Source organism: Passer domesticus, chromosome 2 (genome assembly GCF_036417665.1).
Source record: "Passer domesticus isolate bPasDom1 chromosome 2, bPasDom1.hap1, whole genome shotgun sequence".
NCBI lineage: Eukaryota > Metazoa > Chordata > Aves > Passeriformes > Passeridae > Passer > Passer domesticus.
Window position 1 is genome coordinate 70,621,076 of NC_087475.1, and position 24,545 is coordinate 70,645,620.

A 24,545-nucleotide genomic window follows, 5' to 3' on the forward strand; every position below is an offset into this window, starting at 1 on the left:
TTGCCTTTAGGTAAGAAATATTAAAATTCAGGGAGTGGTGACCTCTGAAAGAGAGAGATAATATGCCTTTTATATGAATTCCCAAATTTACTCTTCCAAATTTAGTTACATAAAATACTTACTCAATTCCAGAACTAAATGATAGGAAAAACTTACTGAAATAACACAACACATGGTGTAATCTGGTTCTAGGGAGAACCTGATGTCTCTCACAGCTTGTTTGCAAGGTGTGCACATCTTCCTCACTACAGTTGTCACATTAAGATTGTTATGTAACAGCTAAAATACACCTCTGAACTAGGAAAATCAGTAGACTGCTATTGTAGCTCAGATATTTTTAACTTAGCAGAGCTTAGAATCTACTTCCATGTTTTTGTCCTTTGCAGAGAGAAGCTTGCTGTGGGATTTAACTAAACCTCAGTACAATTCTTGTCTGTGTTATTGCTTCACCAGGTACTTTAATGTGATAGAGGCACAAAGAAAGCCAAATAAAACCTGCAGCCAACTCCTCCTCAGCAAGATACATGGTGTACAGCTCCGTTGCCACTGCTGATAGAAAGGGATGTACAGAGCAGATGCCTAATGGCACAGGAGAGAGGAAAAGAGCCTGTGCTAGCCATGGCACGGCTGTGGTTGGCTCTAGCCCTGGAAGGGTTAAATGCTTTGTGGTGAGGTAGGACAAACTTCACTTAAACTCAATTCTGTGGCCAGTCTGATTGTTTTGACACCTGCACTATGTGAGGGATGGCATGGTCTCCTTTGTGGTGCATAATGACACATCTTCATTATTGTTCTAATACTCTGAAAAAAAAAATCCCTAATCTTTCTGTGGTGCCAGTGACTGTAACAATGCCGGGACGTTTTATTTTCCTGCTTGCTCTCTCTTTCCCTTAGCCCGCTATTGTTGCCATAGCCACGATGGTGCAGTACTGCTGGTTCGGGGAAGTTTCTGTACTGTACCGCCCTGAGCTTATTGTTTAAATCTGTATTATTCAACTGTTCTGAAGATTTACATTTTTAATGGCTCATTTATGTAATCCCATAAATAAAGTAGCAGAAAAGCATCCCACACAAATGAGTGAATTGGGGTTTGAAAAAAGCTGCTGAAGCAGGTCACTCAGGGTCTCAGCTGCGGGGCCTTGATTGGTATCAGCGATATAACCACTGTGGCAATGGACTTAAGACCACCCAGTCAGCCCCAAAATGGTGCATTACCAGGGAATAGTGGAATAGTGCTATAGTTCAATCTCCCCTATTTAACAGGGAGCAGAGTTCTGCTGCAAAAACCATTTCAGCCTCAGGCTCATTTACCTTATAGCTTTGACAGCTGCACCTCTCCCGCCTTAAAGTTTAGATGATTAGCTTTTCCCTCCTTGCAGCTGATGGTGATAGGTTTTTTTTTCTTAGCCAGTATATTCCTGAAGGCTGATAAATTCCCTCTGAAGAGCCTGTGAATTCAAGCACCTGTCTGAAGAATTTGTTTTACAAACTGAGCACTGAGATGGAGATACATTCTAACAATTCTAAGCTTCTGTCCAGTGCTTCCCTTGCTGGCTCCCTCCCTACACACAAATCCTTCATGAACTGTAAACCCTCTGAGCAGGGCAAGTCTATTTAATTCGTCGTGTTAATAAAAATATGGGGAAGATATTTTGTTTCCAGTCAGTTCTCACCATTGAAAGCTGATTTTAGGTTGTTAACTCATAGAGCAGCCTCAGGGCTGCTGGACATTAGGGGTACTCAGCCCTGGGGCATCCACTGCGGCTCCCAAAGCATCCTGCTCTCCAGGACAGGTACCAGCAGCTGGCTGCATGGCTGACACCTCACACCCTTATGCTACTTGTCTGAGTCAGCAGGAGAAACCCACCTAACGCCAGGCCTGTGACCCTGGCACAGCTTTGTGTGCACCAGCAAGCCCCACAGCAGAGGGTGCCCGCTCAGCGTGGGCAGCGTGCCTGGGACTGCCCCATTTAAGGTGCTGCAGCCAGGCAGATGTGAGGCACCATTCCTGGGGCTGAAGGATGAGCTGATGTCACTGCGGAGAGCTGGGCTCAGCACAGGGACAGCCTGGCTTCTGGGGAGCTCACATCACACCAAGACTGAGAGCTGGGGCAGGGGACAAGCCTGACAAATGAATATAGGACTGGCACTCCTCGTCACCCCAGCAGCTCTCCTGGGATCCCAGCTGCCACAATGCATTTGGAGAACAGTTTGCTCTCCTGTCCCCTCCAGGTGGACACCCCCATATCCGCAGCAGGGAAGCCTGGCAGAGGCACGAGCTGAGCCCCTGCCACGGGAGCACCCACCCCTAGGGCCTGCCATTGCCCACCTCCCAAATGGTACTGACAGGTAACAGCGTCCTTCCCTGGCAGCCAGGCCCGGTCCTCACCGTGCTGCTGCCACACATTCCCTCCTCCAGGAGAGCTGTGGGAGCGCACGGCTGTGAAGACAATGCCACCCATCCTCCTGGCTCTTCCCAGGGCACTCAGGACAAGTGCCTGCCCAGGCAGGGAGGACAGACAAGCACCACACAGAGCTGGAGTGATGTGACCTTGTGTCCAGCACCCATCCTGTAATACGTGGCCTGCTGTTCCTGAGACACACAAACGCCTCCCTCCACACACACAAGCATTTCAAATGCAAAGAACAAGGTGTTTTCCCCAATTCCCCAGCAAAGCAGCTCTCCACAGAGGTGTATGCCTGCAGGAAGCTCCGCTGGCAGATAAACTGCAGCAATTCACAGGCGAGGAGGGGCAGACAGACAGTAGCCCTTCCTCAGTTTACCTGCTGGATCTTGTTCTGCCTGGCTGCATGGAGCAGAGTCAAAGGAAGCTGCTCGGAGGCAGGGAGCAGGCAGCAAAACAAAGGCAGGGAGAATACCAGCCAGCCCAAAGGAACAGTGGGGAAGCTGGTAATTGGGCCATGTGTGTTTGGCTTTCGCCAGGCTAGCAGGTTTGTTTTTCCCAGGCTGGAGCCTAGACTGAAAGAGACATGAAATTATTAAAGAACTCAACGTAGAAAGGATTAAAAAAAAGGAAAAAATGTTAGCAGCAAGGCTGGAGGTGAATCTCAAGTAATGGGAGTGCGGTGGGGGCTCACCATTCCTTTCCAAGGGCATAGATGCCTGGGAAAATATTTTCAAAGGGCAAAGAAAAATGAAGTTTAGGTAAAATTCATTCCAGTTGACTTTTATTGCTAGTTTAACTCACTTCTTATCTGGGAGCTTACTGAGCAGGATGCAACAGGTCCTGCTACAGAAAGGTAGAGCTGTGCCTTCCTGATCCTTTTCTTGTCACAAGAAGTTTCCTGCAGAGATCCAAGTCTAAATGAGACCTGTTGATGAGGCAGATGCAGAGCCACCCTCAGGGATTCCCCCACAGTGGGGCAGATCCTCAGTCCTTTTGCCAGGCAGACACTGCAAGGAGCTGTACATCTACCTGCAGGTCTGCAGCACTTCTGGCAGGCAGGACGTGTGCAGGAGCTCCGTGCAGCAGAACTTCCCTGATTCACACCAGCTGAATTACTCAGGTTTACTCATTGACACAGAACCAGCCCCTTTCCTAGGGGGCTGTGCTTTCTCACAGAGATTTATTTAACTGGACTGACTCAGTTGCTTAACATGAAGGAGGTCTTTCCAGCAGCCATGCCCCACGCAGCATCTTGCTGGAGTCCTCAGGGAGGGAGGTGGAGAGTCAGAGCATGGGAAACTTCACCTGCTTCTCCTTGGGGCACCCCCCAACTTAGCAAATGGACATTAGGAGGGAAAGAAGGGGCTAACACTCAAACTTTTCTAGACAAAACATATTCTGTTCTCCAGGGACTTAGAAAGTGCCTTCTCTGCATGGACGGGTTCAGAGAGCTACTTTCTCTACCTACCATTGCTCCTCCAGCACTGCCTGGAGGAGCAATGGTAGGTAGAGAAAACTGTATTTGAATATAATATACAGAATCAAGACAAGGTAACAGCTCATGTAGGGCCTTGGTTTTCCTTCATGTGTTATACTCCTTTCTTAATACTATTATTACTTAACTTAAACAACAGTTCATTACCAGCAGCTGTCAGTGGTTTCTGGTCTTGATGGATTAGTTGCTTGCTGGCATTTTTCTTTGAGAAATTTTAAATGACAAGAATTAGGCAAACCTTCATCCCTCATGTGGTTCTGTAAAAGACACAGGCAATTCTTTACCAGGAAAAGCTGGAGAATTCAGAAGACAGAGTCTCAAGCAGAGCAAAATGCCCGCTCAAGTTTCCCAAAACCAGACTTTGGTTGTAGTACACAATTGATATCGAGATGAGTGGTCATATTGCTGCTGTAGCACCTTCAGCAGGCAAAAGTTTTAAGGCTTTCTTTTAATCGGAGCTATGTGCTCTTTAACATTTACTCTTTATTATTTTCTATCGACAGTCACTAAAACAAAGTGTATATTAATGCAGACAGGAGTTTCATTCATAGATGGTGAGCTACAACAGGATTATTTGCAAGTGCAAAGATCACTCACATGAATAAAGATTTGGTGGATCAGTGACTCCACTGGTAAAATGACTAAAATCCTTCTTCAAACACAGTCCAGATATGTTTTCTTGCTACTTATCCAAACAAGTCTGCTTTTGTGTTGTTCCAGCTTAATTAACTGAAAGCACATAATTATTAGTGAGAGCTTCGACAGGACAGGAGAGGAAACATGCTTCTTGGTGATCAACTTGCAGCCACAACAAAAAAGGACCCAAACCAGCTCTGTGCAGGAAAAGCAACCCCCTCCTGCTACATTATTCCATTGATCTACAAACATTTACATCTCCTTTGTTAACTAGTTTTCTGTAGAAATTTCATGATCACTAAGGAACACTCTTTCAACTGCACCTCAAGAAACTTCTGGTTTAGGGTGACCCAGTCTAAAAAAGAGTGTGTGTTTTTGCCCTTAAGTTCTGTTATACATGAAATCTGTCAGGCTTTTCTTGGACGTTCAAGATTCATTGTAAATAATTCAAATTGGATTTACAAAAGAGAGGAGGCTGTACAATGAATGCAAGAACTGCATGTTACTATCTCTCTGACAGTCAAAACTAACAAAAGCATTTCATGAAGGCTGCATAAAATGTTTTCTCCTCTTTCACATTGTTTTGTGATCTACATTCAGTACCAGATTGACAAAAATGAACATTTGGAGGATTTCTATCTAACATAATAATAAAGTCTAAAGAACAAATTGTTCTGGCTATGGCAAGAGAATAGTCTCACCTGAAAAAACTTTATCCATATAATATGCACTGAAAATAAACACAGGCAACACTGGTAGCTCACAGATTAACAAGGAACACCTGTGAAGTATGGCTGCAGCACTAAACTAAGGTGCATTCCCTTCCCATGGGAAGCTGAGACCAAGAACATACTATTTATTCATATATTTATTTAAGGACAAGGCACTTTTACAAGTGACAAGTGCACAGCAGTTAGTAACACATTTGGAAAAGTCATGTATAAGTCTTAATTTTCAGGGTTACAGCCTATCTTTAAGTTGCCTTATAATGATGCTGGAGCTGCACAATATGAGCAACTGCAGACAAAAGACAAAACTGGCTCTGTGCACCCAAGTTCCTATTAGAAAATCACTGTGCTCCCTTCCAAGTTTACCCATTCTGTGATTCTATAAAGAGTTGCCTTAAGAATGGTTAATGAGCAGTGGAGGATTTTGTTTTTATTAAGTACACTTACAAAAACATTAAAAGATAGAATTAACCAATGCAAGATTAATAATTTGTGTGTATTCTGTAAGTCAGAAAAATGTGGAAGTGAGTATGAAACTACTACCACCACCACAGATGAAAAGCTTTCTCCAGTTATCAGCACAGGTCATGTCAGACCCTTTAGCTGAGCATTTCCAGTCTGCAAGCATTATCAGCAATCCAGACCAATTTTGAGAGCATGCTCTAATCAGTCTCCCTACCTGAAAGCCTGGCATAAATTAATAAAGCATCAACAACAGCCCTTATCCCAAAGTGGTGTTTGAAGGCCTGAGAATTGAAATCTCTCAGGACAGCATATACCAGCAAAAGCCAGACCGGCAAGAATTCACAAAAATGTTTTCTGTGGAACATCTCCAGTCCAAATTCTGACCAATGAATTCTCTGTTCCAAAGTCACATCCATCCAGCACTGTCATTGCAGCAGAACTCAGTTCATGTTATAGCTGCTGTCCTTCCAAAAAGGATTATTAACGAGTGCACATTAGCGATTGTACTTGGAAAAATAAGAACTGCAAACACCATCTGTTATTTACACTGAAGACAGTCCTTGTATCCTCCAAAGGTACTCCCTTTTCATTGAGCCCACTCAAGTAACTGTAAATTTTCTGAAAGGCTAAGGGTTCTATTTTAGTGCTGTGGGTCTTGCAGGGAAATAGAGGTCCTGTACATAACTCCTTTGGGGAAATGTCGAAGTATCCCACTTCATTGGATATGCTGACCCTGCCAGTATTTCCACCTTCCCCCTACTCAGAAGAGCAATTCCCAGTTCAAGCACCTAAATGCATCCAGAGCAGCCCTGCACTCTGTCCCTCCCGTGCGGCAGCCGCCAGGAGCTCTGCAGAGGCGAGGCACGCACACGCCTATAGGTGGCACTCGTGCCTCATAGAGGCACATCTCATTAAGAAACCCATTAAAAGCATTAATTCCGCAGGGCACTTTCCATGAACATTTTCGATTTTATTGTCAACACACTCAAAAACAAACCTATGTTGAAAACAATTCTTTCTGAGAACAGTAAAATACAAAATATTTCACGTAGAAGTTTGTTAATGTAACACAAACAGAAGTGAGACACAGAAGACGCCAATGTGTATCATTTGTGCTCATGGTCACAAGTTTAGGAACTGTACCACTACAGAATTGCCACGCAGGCTTGGAAAGTGAGCATTTGTCAGTTTAAGCATCACCTCGGTATTTCTAGTATTACATATTTACTTGGAAACTTTCTAGCAGTAGACAGAAAAGATGACAATTTTGTCTTCAGGGTTTGTTTTGAAAGCACCATGACAACAGACTGTTCCAACTACTTCCTTACAGAGGGAAGTCTAAACACAGACAATTATTGCAGTTGCAGTTTTTTAGGGGTAATGTTATCTATGATAGGTTTGTGAATATACATTAACAAGCAAAAATCAGTATTTCCCAGCAGTCCCTCCTGGAAAGCAAAACCAGCATTGCCCAATTTAAATTTGTTCTTTCTATATTAAAGAAAGGAATCTCTTATATTCTATACAAAACGTATATGCTTGGCCAGGCACTGACCAGCTTTCTCTTCTTCTAGATTCTAACCCAAATAAGCAAAACTTCTTTATTGGTTAGCAGCAAAGAAGTTCTGCAAACTTCACACAATAAATATAATTCTGCTTGATTTAAATTTATTTCCAAAAGAGTGACATGACTAAATGATTTGTATTAGACAATGACACACGTATCACGCTCCATCACCAAGACCCTAGGCTTAGTCAGAAGGGGAGAAAGGAACAGAGTAAAGGGAATGTCTGTTCTAAAACAACTGAAAGTTTTAGGCTGTACTTTGCTTTTCTCTTAAAGGTCCCAAAGAAAAGTTTCTAAAGCTACCTCAAGGTTACTTCTCACACAGGCAACTTGGTTCAAAACTCAAGTTTGAACATCAACTCCAGAAAAACTGAGACACCCTCGCTTTCCTACACTCAATGACATTCCTGACTTGTAACAACACGTACTTGTCCCTCTCCTCTCCTCATCGCTTGCTTGATCGCTTTTCATGTTTATCCTTTGTGTGCTGGCTCCTGCTTTGGTGCCTTGGAGGAGAGTAGCTGACTCTCCTTCTGGATTGAAAGCTGGGCGTATACGGGTGAATTCTGCGTTTCTTTGGTTTTTCTTCTTTCCTGCTTTTGTTTGGTTCAGACTCCTTATCATCTTCCTTTTGCTCACGCTCTGGGTCTTGTTCTTTTTGAGACGGCAACGTGTTTTTGATGGTATTAATAAGAAATCTTTTATTTGTACCGGCAAGAGGACATTTCAACCTGTAAAGACATTTAAAAGTCATCAAAAGACAATGTAAAAACATCCCAAAACAAGTCTGAGATTTTAACTTCAGTAATTTTAAGACAAGTTTGTGATTTTGGCTTTCCTTGCATGCCACCTAGTGTAAACTCTCAGTACAGAAAAAGAAGTTCCAGATCATCACCATTCTTTTGTCTTACTTTTTATGGGAAGGAAATTATTTTACTTCAACACAGTGAAAATCCACGTTATTTTCTCAAGGTAGTGTGTGTAAGGGGAAGCAAAGGATGCCAATATATTTTAAGGTTGATGGTGCCTAACTTAGGTATTCAGAAATCAAACATTTAGTAACATGCCCTAAGTCAGAATGGCTTACAGAGATCACAATCTTCTAAAGTCAGCATTATCTAGTGAACTGTAATATTCAGAAAGTAAGATATACATGCATGAAAAACCCAAACAGCTGTAGCATAAACATACACAAGACCAATTTAAACTTACACTTAGCAACCACCAAAGTGCTTTATTTCTTTATCTAGAAGAGTAAAGATACTTTTCCAACTATTTTCCTTTTTTTTTTTGTTACTTTTTCCACTCACAGCTAAACACTTGTGCACATAATTTATCAGCTAGTTTTGGGAAATAAGTATTGTAAATTTCATTTATCTTGTTGGTATCAGCTGTACTCTATTTATTCCCAATTATCATCTCTTAAAAAATGAAATAAGAAAAAACAAGTTTTAATATGTTCCTACAGAGAACAGAAATCACTCTGAAGACTTTATTTATAGCTGGAGTCACTGCGGTGTTTGTCTTCACAGTGTTGAGACAAGTTTGTAAAAAATCAGAGCTGTTAGAGTTCACAGCAACTTACTGAATCAACTAAAGAGTCATGGAATCCTAACCCCACAATGATAAGATCATCTATTCTACTTGAATATTTTGAGTAAGTGTAGAAATGATACCCTAACTACTCAAAAACCTTTGACACCTCTAAACCATCAGAACTATCAGAACAACAAGCAAACTACAACAAAGATCACATATGATTATTCAGCATACTTCATGACTTAACTGGACATGGAATTTACCATGGTGTTTTGCTTCAGGTCTGCCTACTAAGCATTCCTGATAACTGTTCTTCTTCTAAATTGTTCTCGTTCTTCTAAATTCTTCAAGAACTTAGGAGAGCAATTTTAGAAGTATACAGCCACGCTGTTTTATTTCCACAAGGTATTTTCTGATACACTTCTACTGCACAGAATTTTAGAATTTTCTAAACTTTCTTTGTATAAATCTACATTATTTTTCTCAAATCCTGGTTTTAAAAAAAATAAGATTTTTTTATCTGGTATAACTCTTTTGTAAATTACATAAATAAATGTCAGTCAAACAGGGTTTCTATTTGAAGCTACACCACCAATGAACACGGTGCTGAATGAGTCATGGCACAGGTTACACTCAAGACATAAGAGAAACCAGCAAACATTAAAGTCCTTTGTATGTCTTATGAGTGCATTAAACTATTGTACCTCAACATTTCCTACCAAGGAGGGCAGCCTTCTCCAGGCTGCATCCAGGCAAAATCTATTTCACATTTGTTCTCCCTCTTGCTTTTTCTTAAGAGCTAATGCACTGATCTAGCACTAATATATAGTGCTAGAATGAGACAGTCAATTTGCCCTGAATAAATCCATCAGGTCGAAGCATTTAGTTCTTTTTGACACTATGAGTGCTGCCTGAGCTGTACTAAGAACGAAAACTGATGAGAAATGCTGGGCTTGAGAGTCAGCTAAGAGATGCCATTAGTTTACCATCATACTGTGATTAAAGTGAGCCACAAGGCTTTCATGGAGCAGCAGTAAGTCATGGCACTGAAAAAAAACATTAGTTCTTAGTTTTATTGACTTCAGACTTCAACACAGCAAACGCTGCCTTTATATCTTAAAGCAAACAAGATGTATGGCATGTGCTATATTACAGGCACACACAAAGATCATGTTTACATGTAGCCATGGTACACATGGAAGTGTGAAGATTAAAGTGAACTGTATGAATCCACTAATATCTTTGAGAGCATCTCTAAAGGTGAGGAAATTGGCATCTCCAAAGACTGGCCTTGGGTTTGCTGTAGGGTCTGATCCTGCAGTGCTCAATTCACAAACAGGTTTGCCCTCAGGTGAGTTCTCAAGGGCTGGGAAGGCAATCTCAGCCTGGGCATGGTGGAACACAGTACTGCTGTGACCAGCAAACAGTGCCACAGAACTGATTTGAGAAGCTTTGCTTTAAAACAAACAAACCAACAGCAAAATCCAAACAAGCTAAAAGAACATTAGAGTTCTGAATTGAAATGTGCCCCAAGCAGGCTGCAGGCATGTGTGAGGCAAGGACAAACTGAAGTGCTAGGGCTTTCCTGTCTACCAGACTCCAGTTCTGTAGCAGAATCTTCACCCATTGTAAGGTCCGCTTTTTGCTCTGTGTGCTCCAAAAGCTGCACCAAGCTATTCTCATTGACAGAATCTTGCCCCCCTCCATGAATAAATCTCACACCCCTCAAAATCTCTCCACTATGTAATAACCAAGACAATGCAACACACTGCATGTTGACAATGATATTGCCTTTTGAGAAAAAAAATTAAATCAGTCATTGTTAACATAGGTCAAATATTAACCCTATTTTTGACTGTTTAAGTCCACTTCTGTGCAGTAACAGAATTTCTAACCAGTGCCTGTCATCCGGTGCAGCAGTGCAGTTCAGCACAGAAATGTACTATACAAGTTCTTTAGAGTAAAAACATGCTGACACCATTGAAGACACAAGAGCACAATGAAAAGTGTCAGTCTTTCTCTGCTGCATAACTATACACACCAAACAGGATTGGCACAGTCAGTCTTATCATACAGAGTAAAGCCCATCTTTCCAAGAAAAAAAGTTCACTATGGATGAACTGACAAGTACATTTCTATCATTTCCAAACTGCCATGGAAAATATAATATTTCAATAGAAGAGTGACTGAAGGGGGAGGGGAAACAGCTAGAGGCTGTTTTGCCAGACCAAGTAATCTATGTTGTTACCCTTTTATGGGAGACCTTACAAAACAAGATGCCTCAGAGGACACTGAAAGCTTTGAAATATGGTCTTGGTAGCCAGGTACAGTGGCAGGACTTTGTAGGACTATAGAATCATCTGGTTTACAGATTATCAAATTCCAACCCCACAGACAGTGACACCTTTCACTAGACCAGGTTGCTCAGAGTTCCGTCCAACCTGGTCTTAAACATTTCCAGAGAAGAGGCATCCAGAGCTTCTCTGGGCAATCTGTTCCAGTGACAGCTTGACTTAGGATGTGGCCTGATTACAAGATTTTAACATATTTACTTTTCAGTCTCTATCTGTACCCTGTTTCTCCCCCTTTTCCTCATATTCAAATGAAAGCTGAGGGGACTCCACTGCAGTGTTCCTGCACACGACAGCCATTCAAAGACAAGATGCAACACAGCACTTCACAGTTTCAGTATTCTCATCATCATCATTTTGTATTCTGCTGTACTTCTAACAGATTTGGTATTGAACAGAAAGCTATCTACAGGAATGAAAGCAATTTTAGGATTGCTTTACAAAAAATAGAGTTAAAAATAATGTAATGCTTCCAAATTTTTAACTGTAATTTCATCTGCTCTTACAATGCAGAGCTGAACAAACAATCAAAAAATATGTTTTCCAGTTCTTACTTTACATAAGCTTTTCAAACAAGATGAGAAGCTACATTTGATTTAGCTTTAGCTCATGTTATCAGCATCTTTAAAGAGCAGACCTATACACTGGGAAAAAAGGCATCTAGAACTTTTTTCACACAGTAACTTTTGTGGCATTTTGACTGCCTTTCTTAGTTAAAGCAGAACAACCGCATAAATGGGACCTAACTTCACTGCTATAAAGAAGCTCATGAATTATGTACTTAGAGCCAAGAGAAACACTTCAAAGAAACTGAACATTTGGCTTTATTTTAACTAAAAGCAATGGAAACCCCCAAATATCCTATTTCATCTATGTCCAATAGCCTCTATTTATCTAACCATTTCGAATGTTCTTAGACTATTTGTCCAAAACTTCCCACCCTAGATCAAACTGATCCTTCAAATGTTAGCTTCCAGACAACTGCTCTGCTGTCTTTTCTCATCTCAGAAGTTCCAGCATCACAGCATCATCACTAGGATTCAACCACAGATTCTGCTCCTTTCTGGTTAACATTTCCAGGATTAAGACACCTTCAGAAGAGGGTTCTTCCTTACCCTTCTCGCACACATTTCCTTATTTGCGATTAGCTGTACTAATGCTTGAGCCAGATACATTAGCAACAGGATCTACATCATGTGTTATCATAAAGATTCAGGAGACCCCCCCAACAAGAATCACCTTGGCCAGAGAGTACATACAAAAGGAACACTGTAGAAACTAGAAATACTGCATTGCTGAATGAAATCTACAAATAAGAATATCTAGCATTTCTTGGATTCATTTACCACTGCCTATCTGAGCAGTCCTGAGAGTATGGAGGCCAGTGAGCTGAGATTCTTAACCAGCTAAGAGATTGTGCAGCCCTCTGGCTGTCAATACTGACAGCTGCTCCACATCCAGAGAGCCTCAGATAACTTCCCTTCCTGAACAGGCTCTTGGCCAATATCACTGCCAACCTCCCTGCTGGTTACTTGTCCCAAACAGGGACAAGCCTTTCTTCCACTAGCCTCTAAGGTTGCAGCACCTGCCCATGTCATCCACATTAAAATTGTAAGACAATGTAAAACCAGCAAAATATTCCCAAACTAGAAGAAATACTAACAATACTGTCCTGTATCTCAAGGCTCAGTCTTTGTACGAGAGACTGGGCTGCAAGTTGATTGCTTTGTATATTTTTTTTTTTGTACCCGTCAGCTAAGCTGGCTTGGATACTTGTATTTTAGGCTCCAGCAACCATCATCTATCTCAAATTATGAGACAGCAAAAGATTAGGCAGGGGTGCTTGGGGAACTTTTTTGAAAGAGCGTACTTGAGTTATGGAGAACTAATCACTCTGGACAGCAACAGAGCAAAGGCTTGAACCTGAGAGCAGTCCCAAAACAGTGTTGAGAGGCTTGCTGGCTAAGGTTTTGCTGCCATAAATATTCACCAGGAGACACTACTCCTTTGTAATGGAGTCACCCCATGGAGTCACAATACAGTCACCCCACCCAGGAATGCCATTTCTTCATATACGTCCCTTTGACCAACTTCTGTCAAATGCCACTGACTCCAGAAATGTATTTCCCAGTATTCAACAGCTGCTGGAGAGCAACATGAACTGGAATCAGTGAAGTATGAGCAGTAGTAGCCTCTGCTTCTCCTTACCCAAAGACAGATGGCAGAACAAATCTTTTCTTCATAGGTTGAGCTGCTTCAACTTTCCAGTGCCAATGCAGGACTGATGGCCTTACACTAGATGTCTCCAGGGTGTGTGCATCTCTTCTCCAGGACTCCTCTGACAAAGGGCTGAGGAATCCCAGAAGTCCTCATGAAACACACCTGCAAGCATTTTGAGTTTGGCAAGGAAGGAAGGTTTTGTGTTTTACCTGTTAGCACTGTGCTTTTAGACAAGTTGGTGATTACCTTGTCTTTGCTTTTATCAGCTATGATTTCCTCTATCTACTAATACACATTTTCATGAACTAACTTTTCTGCTCATTTCATTTGCTATCCAGAGAGCTCTGAGCAGAAGTTACTTTCTTATCAGTAGTTCATACCTTGCAAGGTTACATGTCAGTGCTGGGTGTGATCTCTGAAGCCCTTCAGGATCAGTAACACTTGACAGCATTTTGCTGGAGTTTGATATTCAACTGAGCATAGTTAAATCTTTTTCCAAATATCTTACCCATTGTATGTCCCATGTGTTTATGCAATACCTAGCTGTTGGGCCAGTTCAGAAGCACATGAACTGCATAACAGGGCATAAAAAATATTGAAGAGGTGACAGCACTGGCAGCTTCTGTTCTGTCTGTCATACCTGCAGAACTGGACAGCAAAGACTTAATGGGAGTTTGCCTTTGGGGGGCTTTATACTTTCCTTACAGCCACACATGCCAGCCATACACTAGCTTATGCCAAACCCTACAGCAGTAGATTTGTCACAAAAGGGATTACTACCAGTCTCTCTAAGGATAAATTCAATGAGGTAAAAATCCCTGGAGATGCATTACATACAAAGAAATCATCTCTCAAGAACATGATATCCTGAGCTGAAGAAGAAGTATCTTGAACAAGGTACTACTGAGCATATTCAGAAACAAAGATATTCAGCAAGTCACTTCTTAGTACTGGGTATGGGTCCCTGATGGATAGAGGGCACTGCAGGGATGGATCCTTTGTTTGACCCAGCACAGCTGTTCACATGTACCTCTGCGGTCGGAAGGACTCCAACAGCCTCAGTTCAGGATATCACCATGCCAATCCCTATGTCAACAGTCTTCCTGTGCCTGAAGCTTCTTGACAGTCCTTTCCTCCTGCAACTTTAACAGAACCCTGACCTAGCCAGACACCATTAATCTGCAACTGCTCTGAACAACAGGCCATCCTTGCCTATCCCATTCGCTGGCAGGCCGCAGGAATCAGGTTTTAGCAAACTGCATTCTGAGCTGATCATCACAGCCAGCTGAACAGGACCACTATCCTCTTACAAACAAGGAGTAAGAGGGAGACACATTCAGGAGCAGATGCCCATACACTCTCCTGGCAGGTACTCCAGACTGCACAAGTGGCAGCAAAATTGTACAGGGGCTCCTGATCACCTCCCTGCAGAAATCTTTACTTTCCATATCTGGAATCAACTTGCAAATTCACAGTAACTGGATGCATACATCACTTCATGGTGCTAATTATGTGCACTGGGTTACCTGGCCACATGGCTAGGCTGACAGGGTCAAAGCACGGTGGATCAGTACAGCTACAGCCACTCTGGGGGATTACACCAATGCAGCTACTTTAACACAAAGGCTATGAACTGCATCCCTAAAAGAAATACTGAGTAAAACATACAGAAAATCCCAAACCTGTTTGAAAACATAAAAGAGTAACTATTTTTTTTTCAGCAAGACACTATTTTAATGTCTTCAGAGCTATTAAAACAAACAGACTACTGAGTTGAGAACTTAATGAACAGTGCAGGCTTATCTCTTAGTACTGTTGATGGAGGAAGACAAACCTTATCTACAAGTGCATTTAGAGCAATCAACTGGTGCACTACTTGCATGAACGTCCCTAGATCCAATGGCTTCTTATTAAAGTCATGTACATTATTTTATGATGAATGACCCTCCTCAGCATGTGATTACTTCTCTAATTATAATTACATGCATTACATTCCATGTCAATCTAGCTGTAAAATCTGGAATACTGCATTGAAGAATTAATGCTGTATTTAATTTAAAATTTAAATACTGTGATTTTTTTTCCCAGTTACTATACAAATTAGCCCCTGGGTATTATGTTTTTTTAGTATTAAAAAGTAACCCTCTTCCAAAACTGGATTATACTTTTGAGTTCATTGAGTTCATTTTTGGCTACAATTTACATATGAATTGTCTAATAAAGGCTAGTCTGTTGTTTTATTAATGTAAGGCTTTAGGTTTCTTTGTCAGGTTATGAATTTTTTTCACTTAAAAGAGAGTCTAACCCAGTAACATGAGCCAGTATGTAAGTACATGCACAAAGACTCACGAGATTCCAACCCAAACTTTTCAATTCCATCTATTTTAAGAACATAGTCTCAATTTTCCAATTGCTTTGTCTTCAACACATTCAGACAAGCAATTTCACACAGACAGAATTTACCTGAACTTCTTTCTTATTTAGACTGGAATTTTTGCCCAAATATGTGGATGAAGACAAATTATATAACACAAAACACATAAAAAAGTAGAGACTTCTGTCACACATTAAAGAAAGATTTATTTTGGCATCAGAATTAATTTTCTCCTCAACAACTTACCAGCCCATAGCTCCCATTGTTTCAGCTCTGGTTCTCCCACGTTTTGCCTCTTTAAGTAACTCTTCCACAGCCTTCCTAAGTAAGAGAAAAAGGACAAGGTCACCACTTGTGGAACACAAGAACTTGCCATTTTATGCACTTAAGCAAATAAAACAGATAGCTTTACTCACTCTAGTAATTAAGCAATAAAGAAGCTTAATAAAGATCACCTTGACTTTTAAGATAATTCAAACTCCTATGCACCAAGACTAAAAGAAACATTCTGAAATATTAAAACCAACTAAAGCTGTTGCAAATACAAAACTGTAACACTGAATGAAGAGCAGGGCTTGGGGCAGTTGAAATCCTTTTTAAGCATACTTCTGCCTGTGAGGACAAGCTGGATATCCCATCATATCACAGGCACTCATGGAAAAGGAGTATCTCTCTCCCATCATTTGTCAGAGATACCTTCTCTAAGATGCCAAGTTCAGCACCAGCAACCTCACCAGCCACTGCTGCCTTCCCAGGTAAGAGAAGTGATGGGTGTGGGATGGCTACTTGCAAGAACACCAAAAAAGGGGTGCAAAACACAGGCCATGGCACTGGAACATAAGATGTTGCATGCACAGATCTTCATGAAATTATAGCAAAATTTGTTTTTTCTCCTGACCCAGAATTTGCTATCTGAGCATCATGAGCTAAGTTATAGCAATCATGGTAAGAACACAAGGCTTTAACAGAAGCTTGCCCTGAGCCTTCAAACAGCAATGTCAGACAAAGGTGAGGAGAAAGGGGAAGAAAGTGTCTGACTTTTAACTACCAGTTACCAAACTCAGTGATTCTCTCTTTAAAAAACCTGACCGAAAGATTAAAAGCCTGTCATTACGATTGTACTATAAAAGCTGTAACAATTTATAATTGAAATAAGAAACCAAATAATCTGAGCTACAAAGCACTAATAAAGCACACACATAGGTATTTTAAACAGCTATGATTCAGTTTTAGGGAAAACATCATAATAAATTAATATGGTGAGACCAATTCTATTAACTTAGGTAGGAATTACATGCCATTAACTATTAGAGACTTTTTTTTGTTATATTAAAGCTCAGGCTGACGTGGCATCCACCTTAGCAGCCTTCTAATTCCACACCTTCATTATCAACCACTGTTTCCTAATACTGTTCTTTCAACATCACCCTTATTCACTGCAGCTTTACAAAGCCCTTTCAGCTTGCACAGACAAATGAAACACAATGCCAAGATCCTCTCTGAAATAATGTTTCCACTCACTGAACTTATATCCTCTACACAAGTAAGCCAAAAGCTACGCAAACAAGTTTTTAAAATTTGCTTTTACAGGCCTCGTGGGACTCCACATTCCTTGCTCTCTTCATTTTTACAGCTTGGTTACAATACAAACAGTTCCATGGCTGCCAGCTTCAATTCTAAAGGCAGCAGCATGAGCAAAGGGAATGCAGCATGTAACTTTCACATGAGAACCAACCAAACACTGGGGGACTGATAGGAGGGAAAATTAGGGACAGGGGCACATTTAAGAACTCTGTCATCATTCTGACATCTTTTATAGCAAGCACCACTTAAAACTTGCTGTGGCAATTATTTTTGGGCAATCAAGTTGCAGAATTACAGTAACATGAAGGTACAAGCAGTGATATTTTTATCTTCAAGAGTATGGTACAAGACCTATTTACATTTCTGAGGGATTAGAGTTTTTCCTCTCTCTGTATTCCAAGGTTATAGGCAAAGCTCCCATTGCATATATCTTAATAACCAGTATCATAAATGTATGTGTCAAAATAATATAATAATTCCTAGTCAGGCAAAATGAGAAGTATTTTCTATTCCTCACTCAGGGGAAGAGGATCATAATTTTTTTCCAAAAGGTCAAATGGATAGACTGAAAAAATGAATAATTGGTAATAAAGAAGTATATCTGATAGTTACAGGCAAAGAAAACACCATGTTATTACAGAGACCACCCATGGTTTGTGAGTACAGATGACTGTCAGGAGAAAATGGATGATGCTGGATCTGACAGCGGAGAGGCCAGGCAGCCACAGCTCCATGTCCAGGCCCAACCAGTAGCAAGGCTGAAAACCACTCCCAAGAGGCAGATGCACACACCAGGCACTTACACTGCTGGCCACAACCACCACAGACAGACACACAGCATGCTCAGACCTACTGCTTCATCCTGCTCTTCTCTCCAGCCAAATGTGGGAAGCCCCCAAAACTTCAGCCAACTGCACTGCCAGTACAGACCGTCACACAGGGCTGACTGGGACACCCTGATCCCCAACATCCAACCCCACTTCAGTCTTGCCTGTAGAGGCACACCAGCACACATACACATCTCACCCCTCACCTCTTCAGCAGCTGGCCAGGACTCCCTGGTGGCCTCAACAGCTAGCTCCTCCTGGCTCTTGGAGATACAAGCTCATGCTCCAGCTCTCTCCTTATTCACCCACTTACCAGATATTCCAGCTTGATCTTCACCAACAGCCACACAGTCCCTCATACACCATACTTGCTCCAGTACTACAGCACAGATAAACACATGGTCCCCAATCCCATTTCAGGGGCTAGCATTTGGTTTTACTCCATGAAATGTCCTCAGTTATCAGCACCCAGGCCTCCAGCCCAGGGCCCAGGCCCAGCTGCTGGCATCCAAACCTTCACATGTTCCAGTAGCTGGCACCATGGACACATGGTCCCTCCAACCCACAGTGTGACTGCAGCTGCTAGCACTAGGATGTACACCCTCTCCCCTCCAACAGAGTCCTTCACCCAGGACAGAGTTAGAAAGGAATTTTACAGGAAGACAGGACGGACTGTGATGATTAGGTACAGGGCACGGCCAGACAAGAGTACCAACCTGCAGCCTATACACACATGATCAGACCTTTTTATTCCCTTGTTCCTTTATTTTCCCATTCTCAGTTCTCCCCACATCACTAGAACTTCCTGCTTTCCCTGTCTTTGGTTTCTTCCCTATACATCCCATAATAAGCCACAAGTGAAGCAACACAGACCAGCGACCAGGGTGACCATCAAGCCACAGCTGAAATGCAGAGTGTGGATTTCTGTCCTTACCTCACAAACAAGGCCGTGCAGCAGGGACACACAGGGACACAGGCTCCTTAGGCTCAGCTCATCTGAGTGGCCAGGGGAGCCCACTGCTTGCCCCAGTTTATCAAAGGGCCTTGCACACATGCAGTTCATCACCTTGCTGTACTTTCTATCATCTCTGGGCTTTTGATCACTCTCTCTCAGCAGGAGGCTCAAGCCTGTCTGTGGAAATGCCTCGTAAGTCTCTGATAACATTTATGTTATCTCTACAGCTCTGTCAAACCAGACAGAGTATGATCAGCACTAGGCATAATATATGAAGTCTTCCCACACTGATATTCTTAGTATTCCCAGCTGCAACATCACCTGAGCAAAACTACTGCCCTCTTGCCAAAGCTTCCATTTTTGACCCTTTCCTCACAACATGCCCTATGTAATCACAAAATTATTTTCTTCTGCATCCCACAACCCCTCCCACAACATGATGCAGCAATGCTCTTAAATCCCAAAGATGCTCCAGGACTGACTCCTCTTGACAGTATCACGCCTGGAGGCCCAGGCTGTCTCTTGGGATGAGCCCTGGAGTGGGAGGGGGGCCCAAGGAAGACATGCATTTCTCTCTGACCTTACTGTGAGTTCCCACCTGCTGTATGTGTCCCCATCCTCCTTTGGGCTCATGAAGATGGAGCTCTGATGGGCTGGTAATTCTTGGCACAGGCCTGGGAGAAGCCAGGACTGGGTGATGTTTGGGTTCCCCCATCCATCATGGTCTGTCTGTAGTCCTAACTAGGAGCTTTTGGCACATAACCTAAAAAACTCTGCCATTTCCACCCACACCAACATCTCATTAATGATCCTGATGAGAGCTCTAATTAAAATATATCTACTGGAATTGCTTCACAGCACACAGTCAGCTACAGAAGGACACAGACCTGGAGCAGGAGGGCAGTATTCATATCCAACATCTCGCAGTCAGAGAAGGGACATCTTTAACAAACACATCTCATGAAAGCACTAATTGTATTGCACTACTATTAAAGCTCAAAGACCAAGCTTCTCCTCTACTGCAACTGGCAAAAACCACACTTAAGTCTACTTCCTGAGGCACTCCGGGTCCTGACAGCAAGCTGCAAGCTCAGGAAAAACAATTAGCAATTTTTAAAACCAATTTTCTCAAAGCAGTTTTATGCTAGCTATACAACTTATTTTTAACTGTGCATGGGACTAGAAATAGAAGTGAATGTTGGTATTCCAATTACAGCTGAATAATGGATATCAAGACCTTCAGTCAAACAAGTGACTGAAGACACTGACAGTGTTATTTAAAATTAAATCTCACGAGCTGGTCCTATCTGCTCACCCTTACTAAGAAAACTAATGAAAATGAAAGTCAGGAATAAAACCTAGGCCACAGCTACAAGAGGAAAAATGAAAAGAAGCACAATATGCCACAAGCTTCCTGACATTTGCTCAAAGACATCCCACATTGGGAATGTGAATGCTCTCATTCTTTGCTGATCAGGTTTTGTACTTATTTAAGCAATCTACTTGCCAAGTCTTGTGAGCGCTATTTGCAGCACATTTCTGTGCTGATATTCTCACCAGCCTGTGTAGTGATTGTAGCACTCCATTTCAAACACCAATCTTAGCTTGCAGACCACTTTTATGTGTTTTTTTTTTTTTCACCAGGAGTAAGGAGTACTGAATTCTGACACTTGACTTTAACTATTAAAATCAATAGTAAGAACCATTAATTTTCTCCAAGGCACAAAGCTCGCTTGCAAGCGTAGTTGGGCTGCTTGTGCAGCAAAAATATTAATTATTGATTCTCAACTCAACTACAGGCCTCTTGTTACAGAATTATAGCATTCTTTGTGATTCAGAGCAGCATCTCCTTAGGAAACAATCCCAAGTAAATGATGCTCTAAATAAGCTTGGCAGGTACTTCCAATAAAGCACGATATTCAAGGTTGTGAAATATTTCTAGGTATTGAAAGACAGAATGAATTATGGAAGGATATGGACACACAGTATAACAAAGCCACTTCCTCTGTATTTGAAGAGAAATGATGCATCTTCTGTGCTTCAAACACACAGAACCACAATGACAATATTTTAGGAATCAGAGGGGGAAGGAAATACTTAATTTTTTACATAGGAATGAAAATGGTGACCTCCACAATATCTCAGTGTATATTTAGTTGAAATACACTAGGAAAAGCACTTATAGGTGCTTGCAGAGAAAACAAACTGAACAGCTCCTACTAGCTGATTCACAACTTTTTCTACCTCCTTCTTAGCTCATAACTTCAAATACCATTAATCATATGTTAACATAATTTGAAATTTTCTTAAGAATCACATGGAACCTCAAGTCTCAGGGTCTTCACTGATGTACCACCAAGTTCACAGGGGAAAATCTCAGTTCATACTTCCACCAAAGGTTATTGGGTAAGATGGAGCAGAAGTAGTTCAGTAGAATGTAGCAAATATTACTGTTTTACACATCTGTGGCATTTACAGCTTTTAGAGTTTTAAAATCCACAGAATGCAACAGTCACACAGGAACTTAAAAGTTAGTATTCGGCTTCTAGGAAAACCTCACTTCATATTAAAGTGAGGAAAACATCAAAAGCAAGATCAAGTGAGAGTCAGACATGGTAAAATTGAAAAATAGTATCAGGAAATGTGGCAGTAAAGATAAAATAAAAGAAGCTAGATGAAGAGACATCTCCCTAGATAATAACAAAAATATAGGGCGACTGACTTAACAGATCACTTTTTGGAATACTGGGACACAAAATTCATTTCTGACCTGAAAAGTGCACAAAAATACTACACTTCTTTTTCCCTCACGGTAAATTAAATAAAAACCACATGTATAAAAACATTAAGTTTTTATTTAAGACCTATGTATTGCAAAACAAGCCTGAATTCAGAGACAGACTACTCAAAATATCCCACATAAACCCATTTTTAAACGCTAAAAATCCATCTAAAGTAGTTAACACTGTGGCTACAGAACAGAAATGCTATTATTTGTATGTTAAACCCATAATATAAAACCCTTAAAAATTACATTAAAACTACCATTGATACACTATTCACAGGAGAATATGACCAGTAAGTTATTGAATGTGAACCTAAGCCATAATGCCTGCAACCCAAAGGATAAAGAAAGGTCTGTGTTAGACTGGAGGGGCTCTGTACTGAAGACTGCACAGGAAGCAATGCCAAAGCACAGCCTCTAAATGCACAGAGCACAAGCTGAATTCAGGCTGCTACTGCCAAATTGAGCTGGTATGAAAACATAACTAATGATAGGTGGATCCAGGACAGGAAGAGCTAATTGCTGAGTGCACTACACTGTAGTTATAATGTGTTTGGGGCTGACTAAACACCCTCTGAGGTGCACAGTGACACGGACTGGTGACACCAAACAGCTAAAGCCTACTGTGTCACTTTGCTAAGTGACACCGAGCTTCATCCTCATTACCCACCATGCTGCCACAGAACAGGAGTAGCAAATCCCAACTTGGACTGAACCTTCGAGGAAGGGTAAAACTTCGAATGCAGCTCCTGGGAAGAAGAGCATCAGTCAGGAGGTGACTGTGGAGCAGTCGGATACAGCTGGTGAGGTCAGCTGTGCCCTGAACTGCCCAGAGAACCGCAGGTCCCCAGCATGGCAACAGCAACCAGAAGTCAGCATGGAAGAACAGCGGCATAGTTTCAACTTGCCATGAATGAAAAAAGTTTAAGTTTGGAATAGCACTACTAAAAATTCATGCATGCACAGAAAGAAGCTTTAATTATTAAACTGATGATCTGAGAGCAGAAGCAGCTCAGCAAGAATTAAAAGCCTCTTAGAAAGCATTAAGCTCTCTAGCCCTTCCACTGTCTCAGTACTATTGCTTTTGGCACATTTCAAATACCTGCCAAATATAAACAGAAAAAAGTTATTTTCAGTAAGCATTCACAGATATGGTTTCTTAAAAGCTAAAGGAGAGAACCATGAGGAGAACAGTTCAGAAAGCTTCTGGTCACCACTTCACGTAACTACTGTTTTAAACAGCCATAAAGAAAGTGAACAACCCAGAAATAAACTTGCAATTAAAAAAAAATTCCCAATCACAAACAAGACTATTTTGCAAAACATTTGTGACATAAACACCAAAAGTCTATTTCTAAAATGAAAGCAAGAGAGGCCTACTTTGAGTATCCCAATCTAGAAATCAATGTTTTATTCCTCAGTGTTTGCTTGGGAGCACTGCAACTCAAAACGTGCAGCAAGACGAATCCATTGGTCCCAATGAAATGCCAAGTAGAAAACGATTTTATTTTTTGACAAAATAACCGCCAAACATTTTGTATTTTTTTGATACAAGAATACAATTCTAACAACTGGTCAACTATCCAGCACTGACAACTGAAATTCCTAACAACATAAGGTGTTTTGGGATTTTTTTGAATTTTTTTTACCGAGTACACAACTGATCAAGTTGTAACTCATGAGGAGTGAAGCACCCAAGACCTTCCAACCTTGTTTCTAAGGGACATCAGCACGCGGCCGAAGTTCTGTGCGGAAGGCAGGGCAGGAGCAGCCCCAGGCCGCGCTGCCCTCGGGCTGCCCTGCCCGCGCCCCCACCGCAGGGGCTGTCTGGGGACCGCGGGCAGAGCCCGCCGGAGCTCGGGCACGTTTTGGAGCGATCGGGCGGGAGGAGCCGGCCCCGGCCCCGGCCCAGCCCAGCGCTGCCCGGGCCTGGCGGCGCGGGAGGCGCTGCCGGGCCCTGAGCGGCGCAGCAGCCCCGCACAGGCCGCTCGCTCTCGGGACCGCTGCCCCGCTGTCGCTCGTCCCTCACCTCTCCAGCTCCGGGTCCTCCTCCATGGCTCCCCCGCCGTCCCCCGCTGCGGCTCCTCAGGGGCAGGCCGGCGCCATCCCCCGCTCTCGGCCGGGCGGGGCGGGGCAGCGGGGCGGGCGTAGGGGCCGGCGAGGACCCCGGCGGGAGGAGCCGGGGCGGTGCGAGCCGGGCCCCGCCACACCCCGCCCGGCACCTGCAGCACCGGTGGTCGCGCCCCCGCCGAAAGAGAGCGGGGGCGGTGGGCTCCCTAGCGGGCAGGACCCCCGTGCACCTCCGGCAGGGCGGGGGAAGCAGGCGCGGGGCGGTGACTGAGTGTGAGGAGGGCGGGAACGCCGCTGAGGCTCTTAGTCACGGAGCCGCCCGGGGCTTGCTCCTCGGGCGCGGCCGCGGGGCTCGGGCAGGCGGGGACAGGTCCGCGGGCAGCCCTGGGCGAGCAGCGCCCCGCCCGGCCCCTCCTCCGCGCCGGCCCCGCCCGCGCTCCCCACCGCTCCGGGCTCCGCACAGCCGATCAGGCGAGCGGCGGGGACACCCCGGCCCGGGGCTCCGCCGCGTCCCGCCCCGGCCCCGCTGCCATAGGCTGCG

General features: G+C 42.8%; 1 protein-coding gene across 3 annotated transcripts; it reads right to left on the bottom strand.

The window, feature by feature from the left end:
- Positions 1-6,681: 6,681 nt before the first annotated feature.
- POLR1D (RNA polymerase I and III subunit D) lies at positions 6,682-24,371 on the bottom strand. Of its 3 annotated transcripts, none has more exons than XM_064409140.1 (4): positions 23,964-24,371; positions 19,129-19,326; positions 16,030-16,104; positions 6,682-8,030 (listed from the first exon to the last, which is right to left on the bottom strand). In XM_064409140.1, the coding sequence occupies exons 3-4, from the start codon at positions 16,044-16,046 to the stop codon at positions 7,745-7,747; spliced, it is 303 nt and encodes a 100-aa protein (XP_064265210.1). In that variant the 5' UTR covers positions 16,047-16,104; positions 19,129-19,326; positions 23,964-24,371; the 3' UTR covers positions 6,682-7,744. The 3 variants fall into 3 exon arrangements, with proteins under 3 accessions (XP_064265210.1, XP_064265211.1, XP_064265209.1); XM_064409141.1 differs by lacking the exon at positions 19,129-19,326 and adding an exon at positions 22,605-22,683 and having other exon boundaries at positions 23,964-24,186; XM_064409139.1 differs by lacking the exon at positions 19,129-19,326.
- Positions 24,372-24,545: the final 174 nt, after the last annotated feature.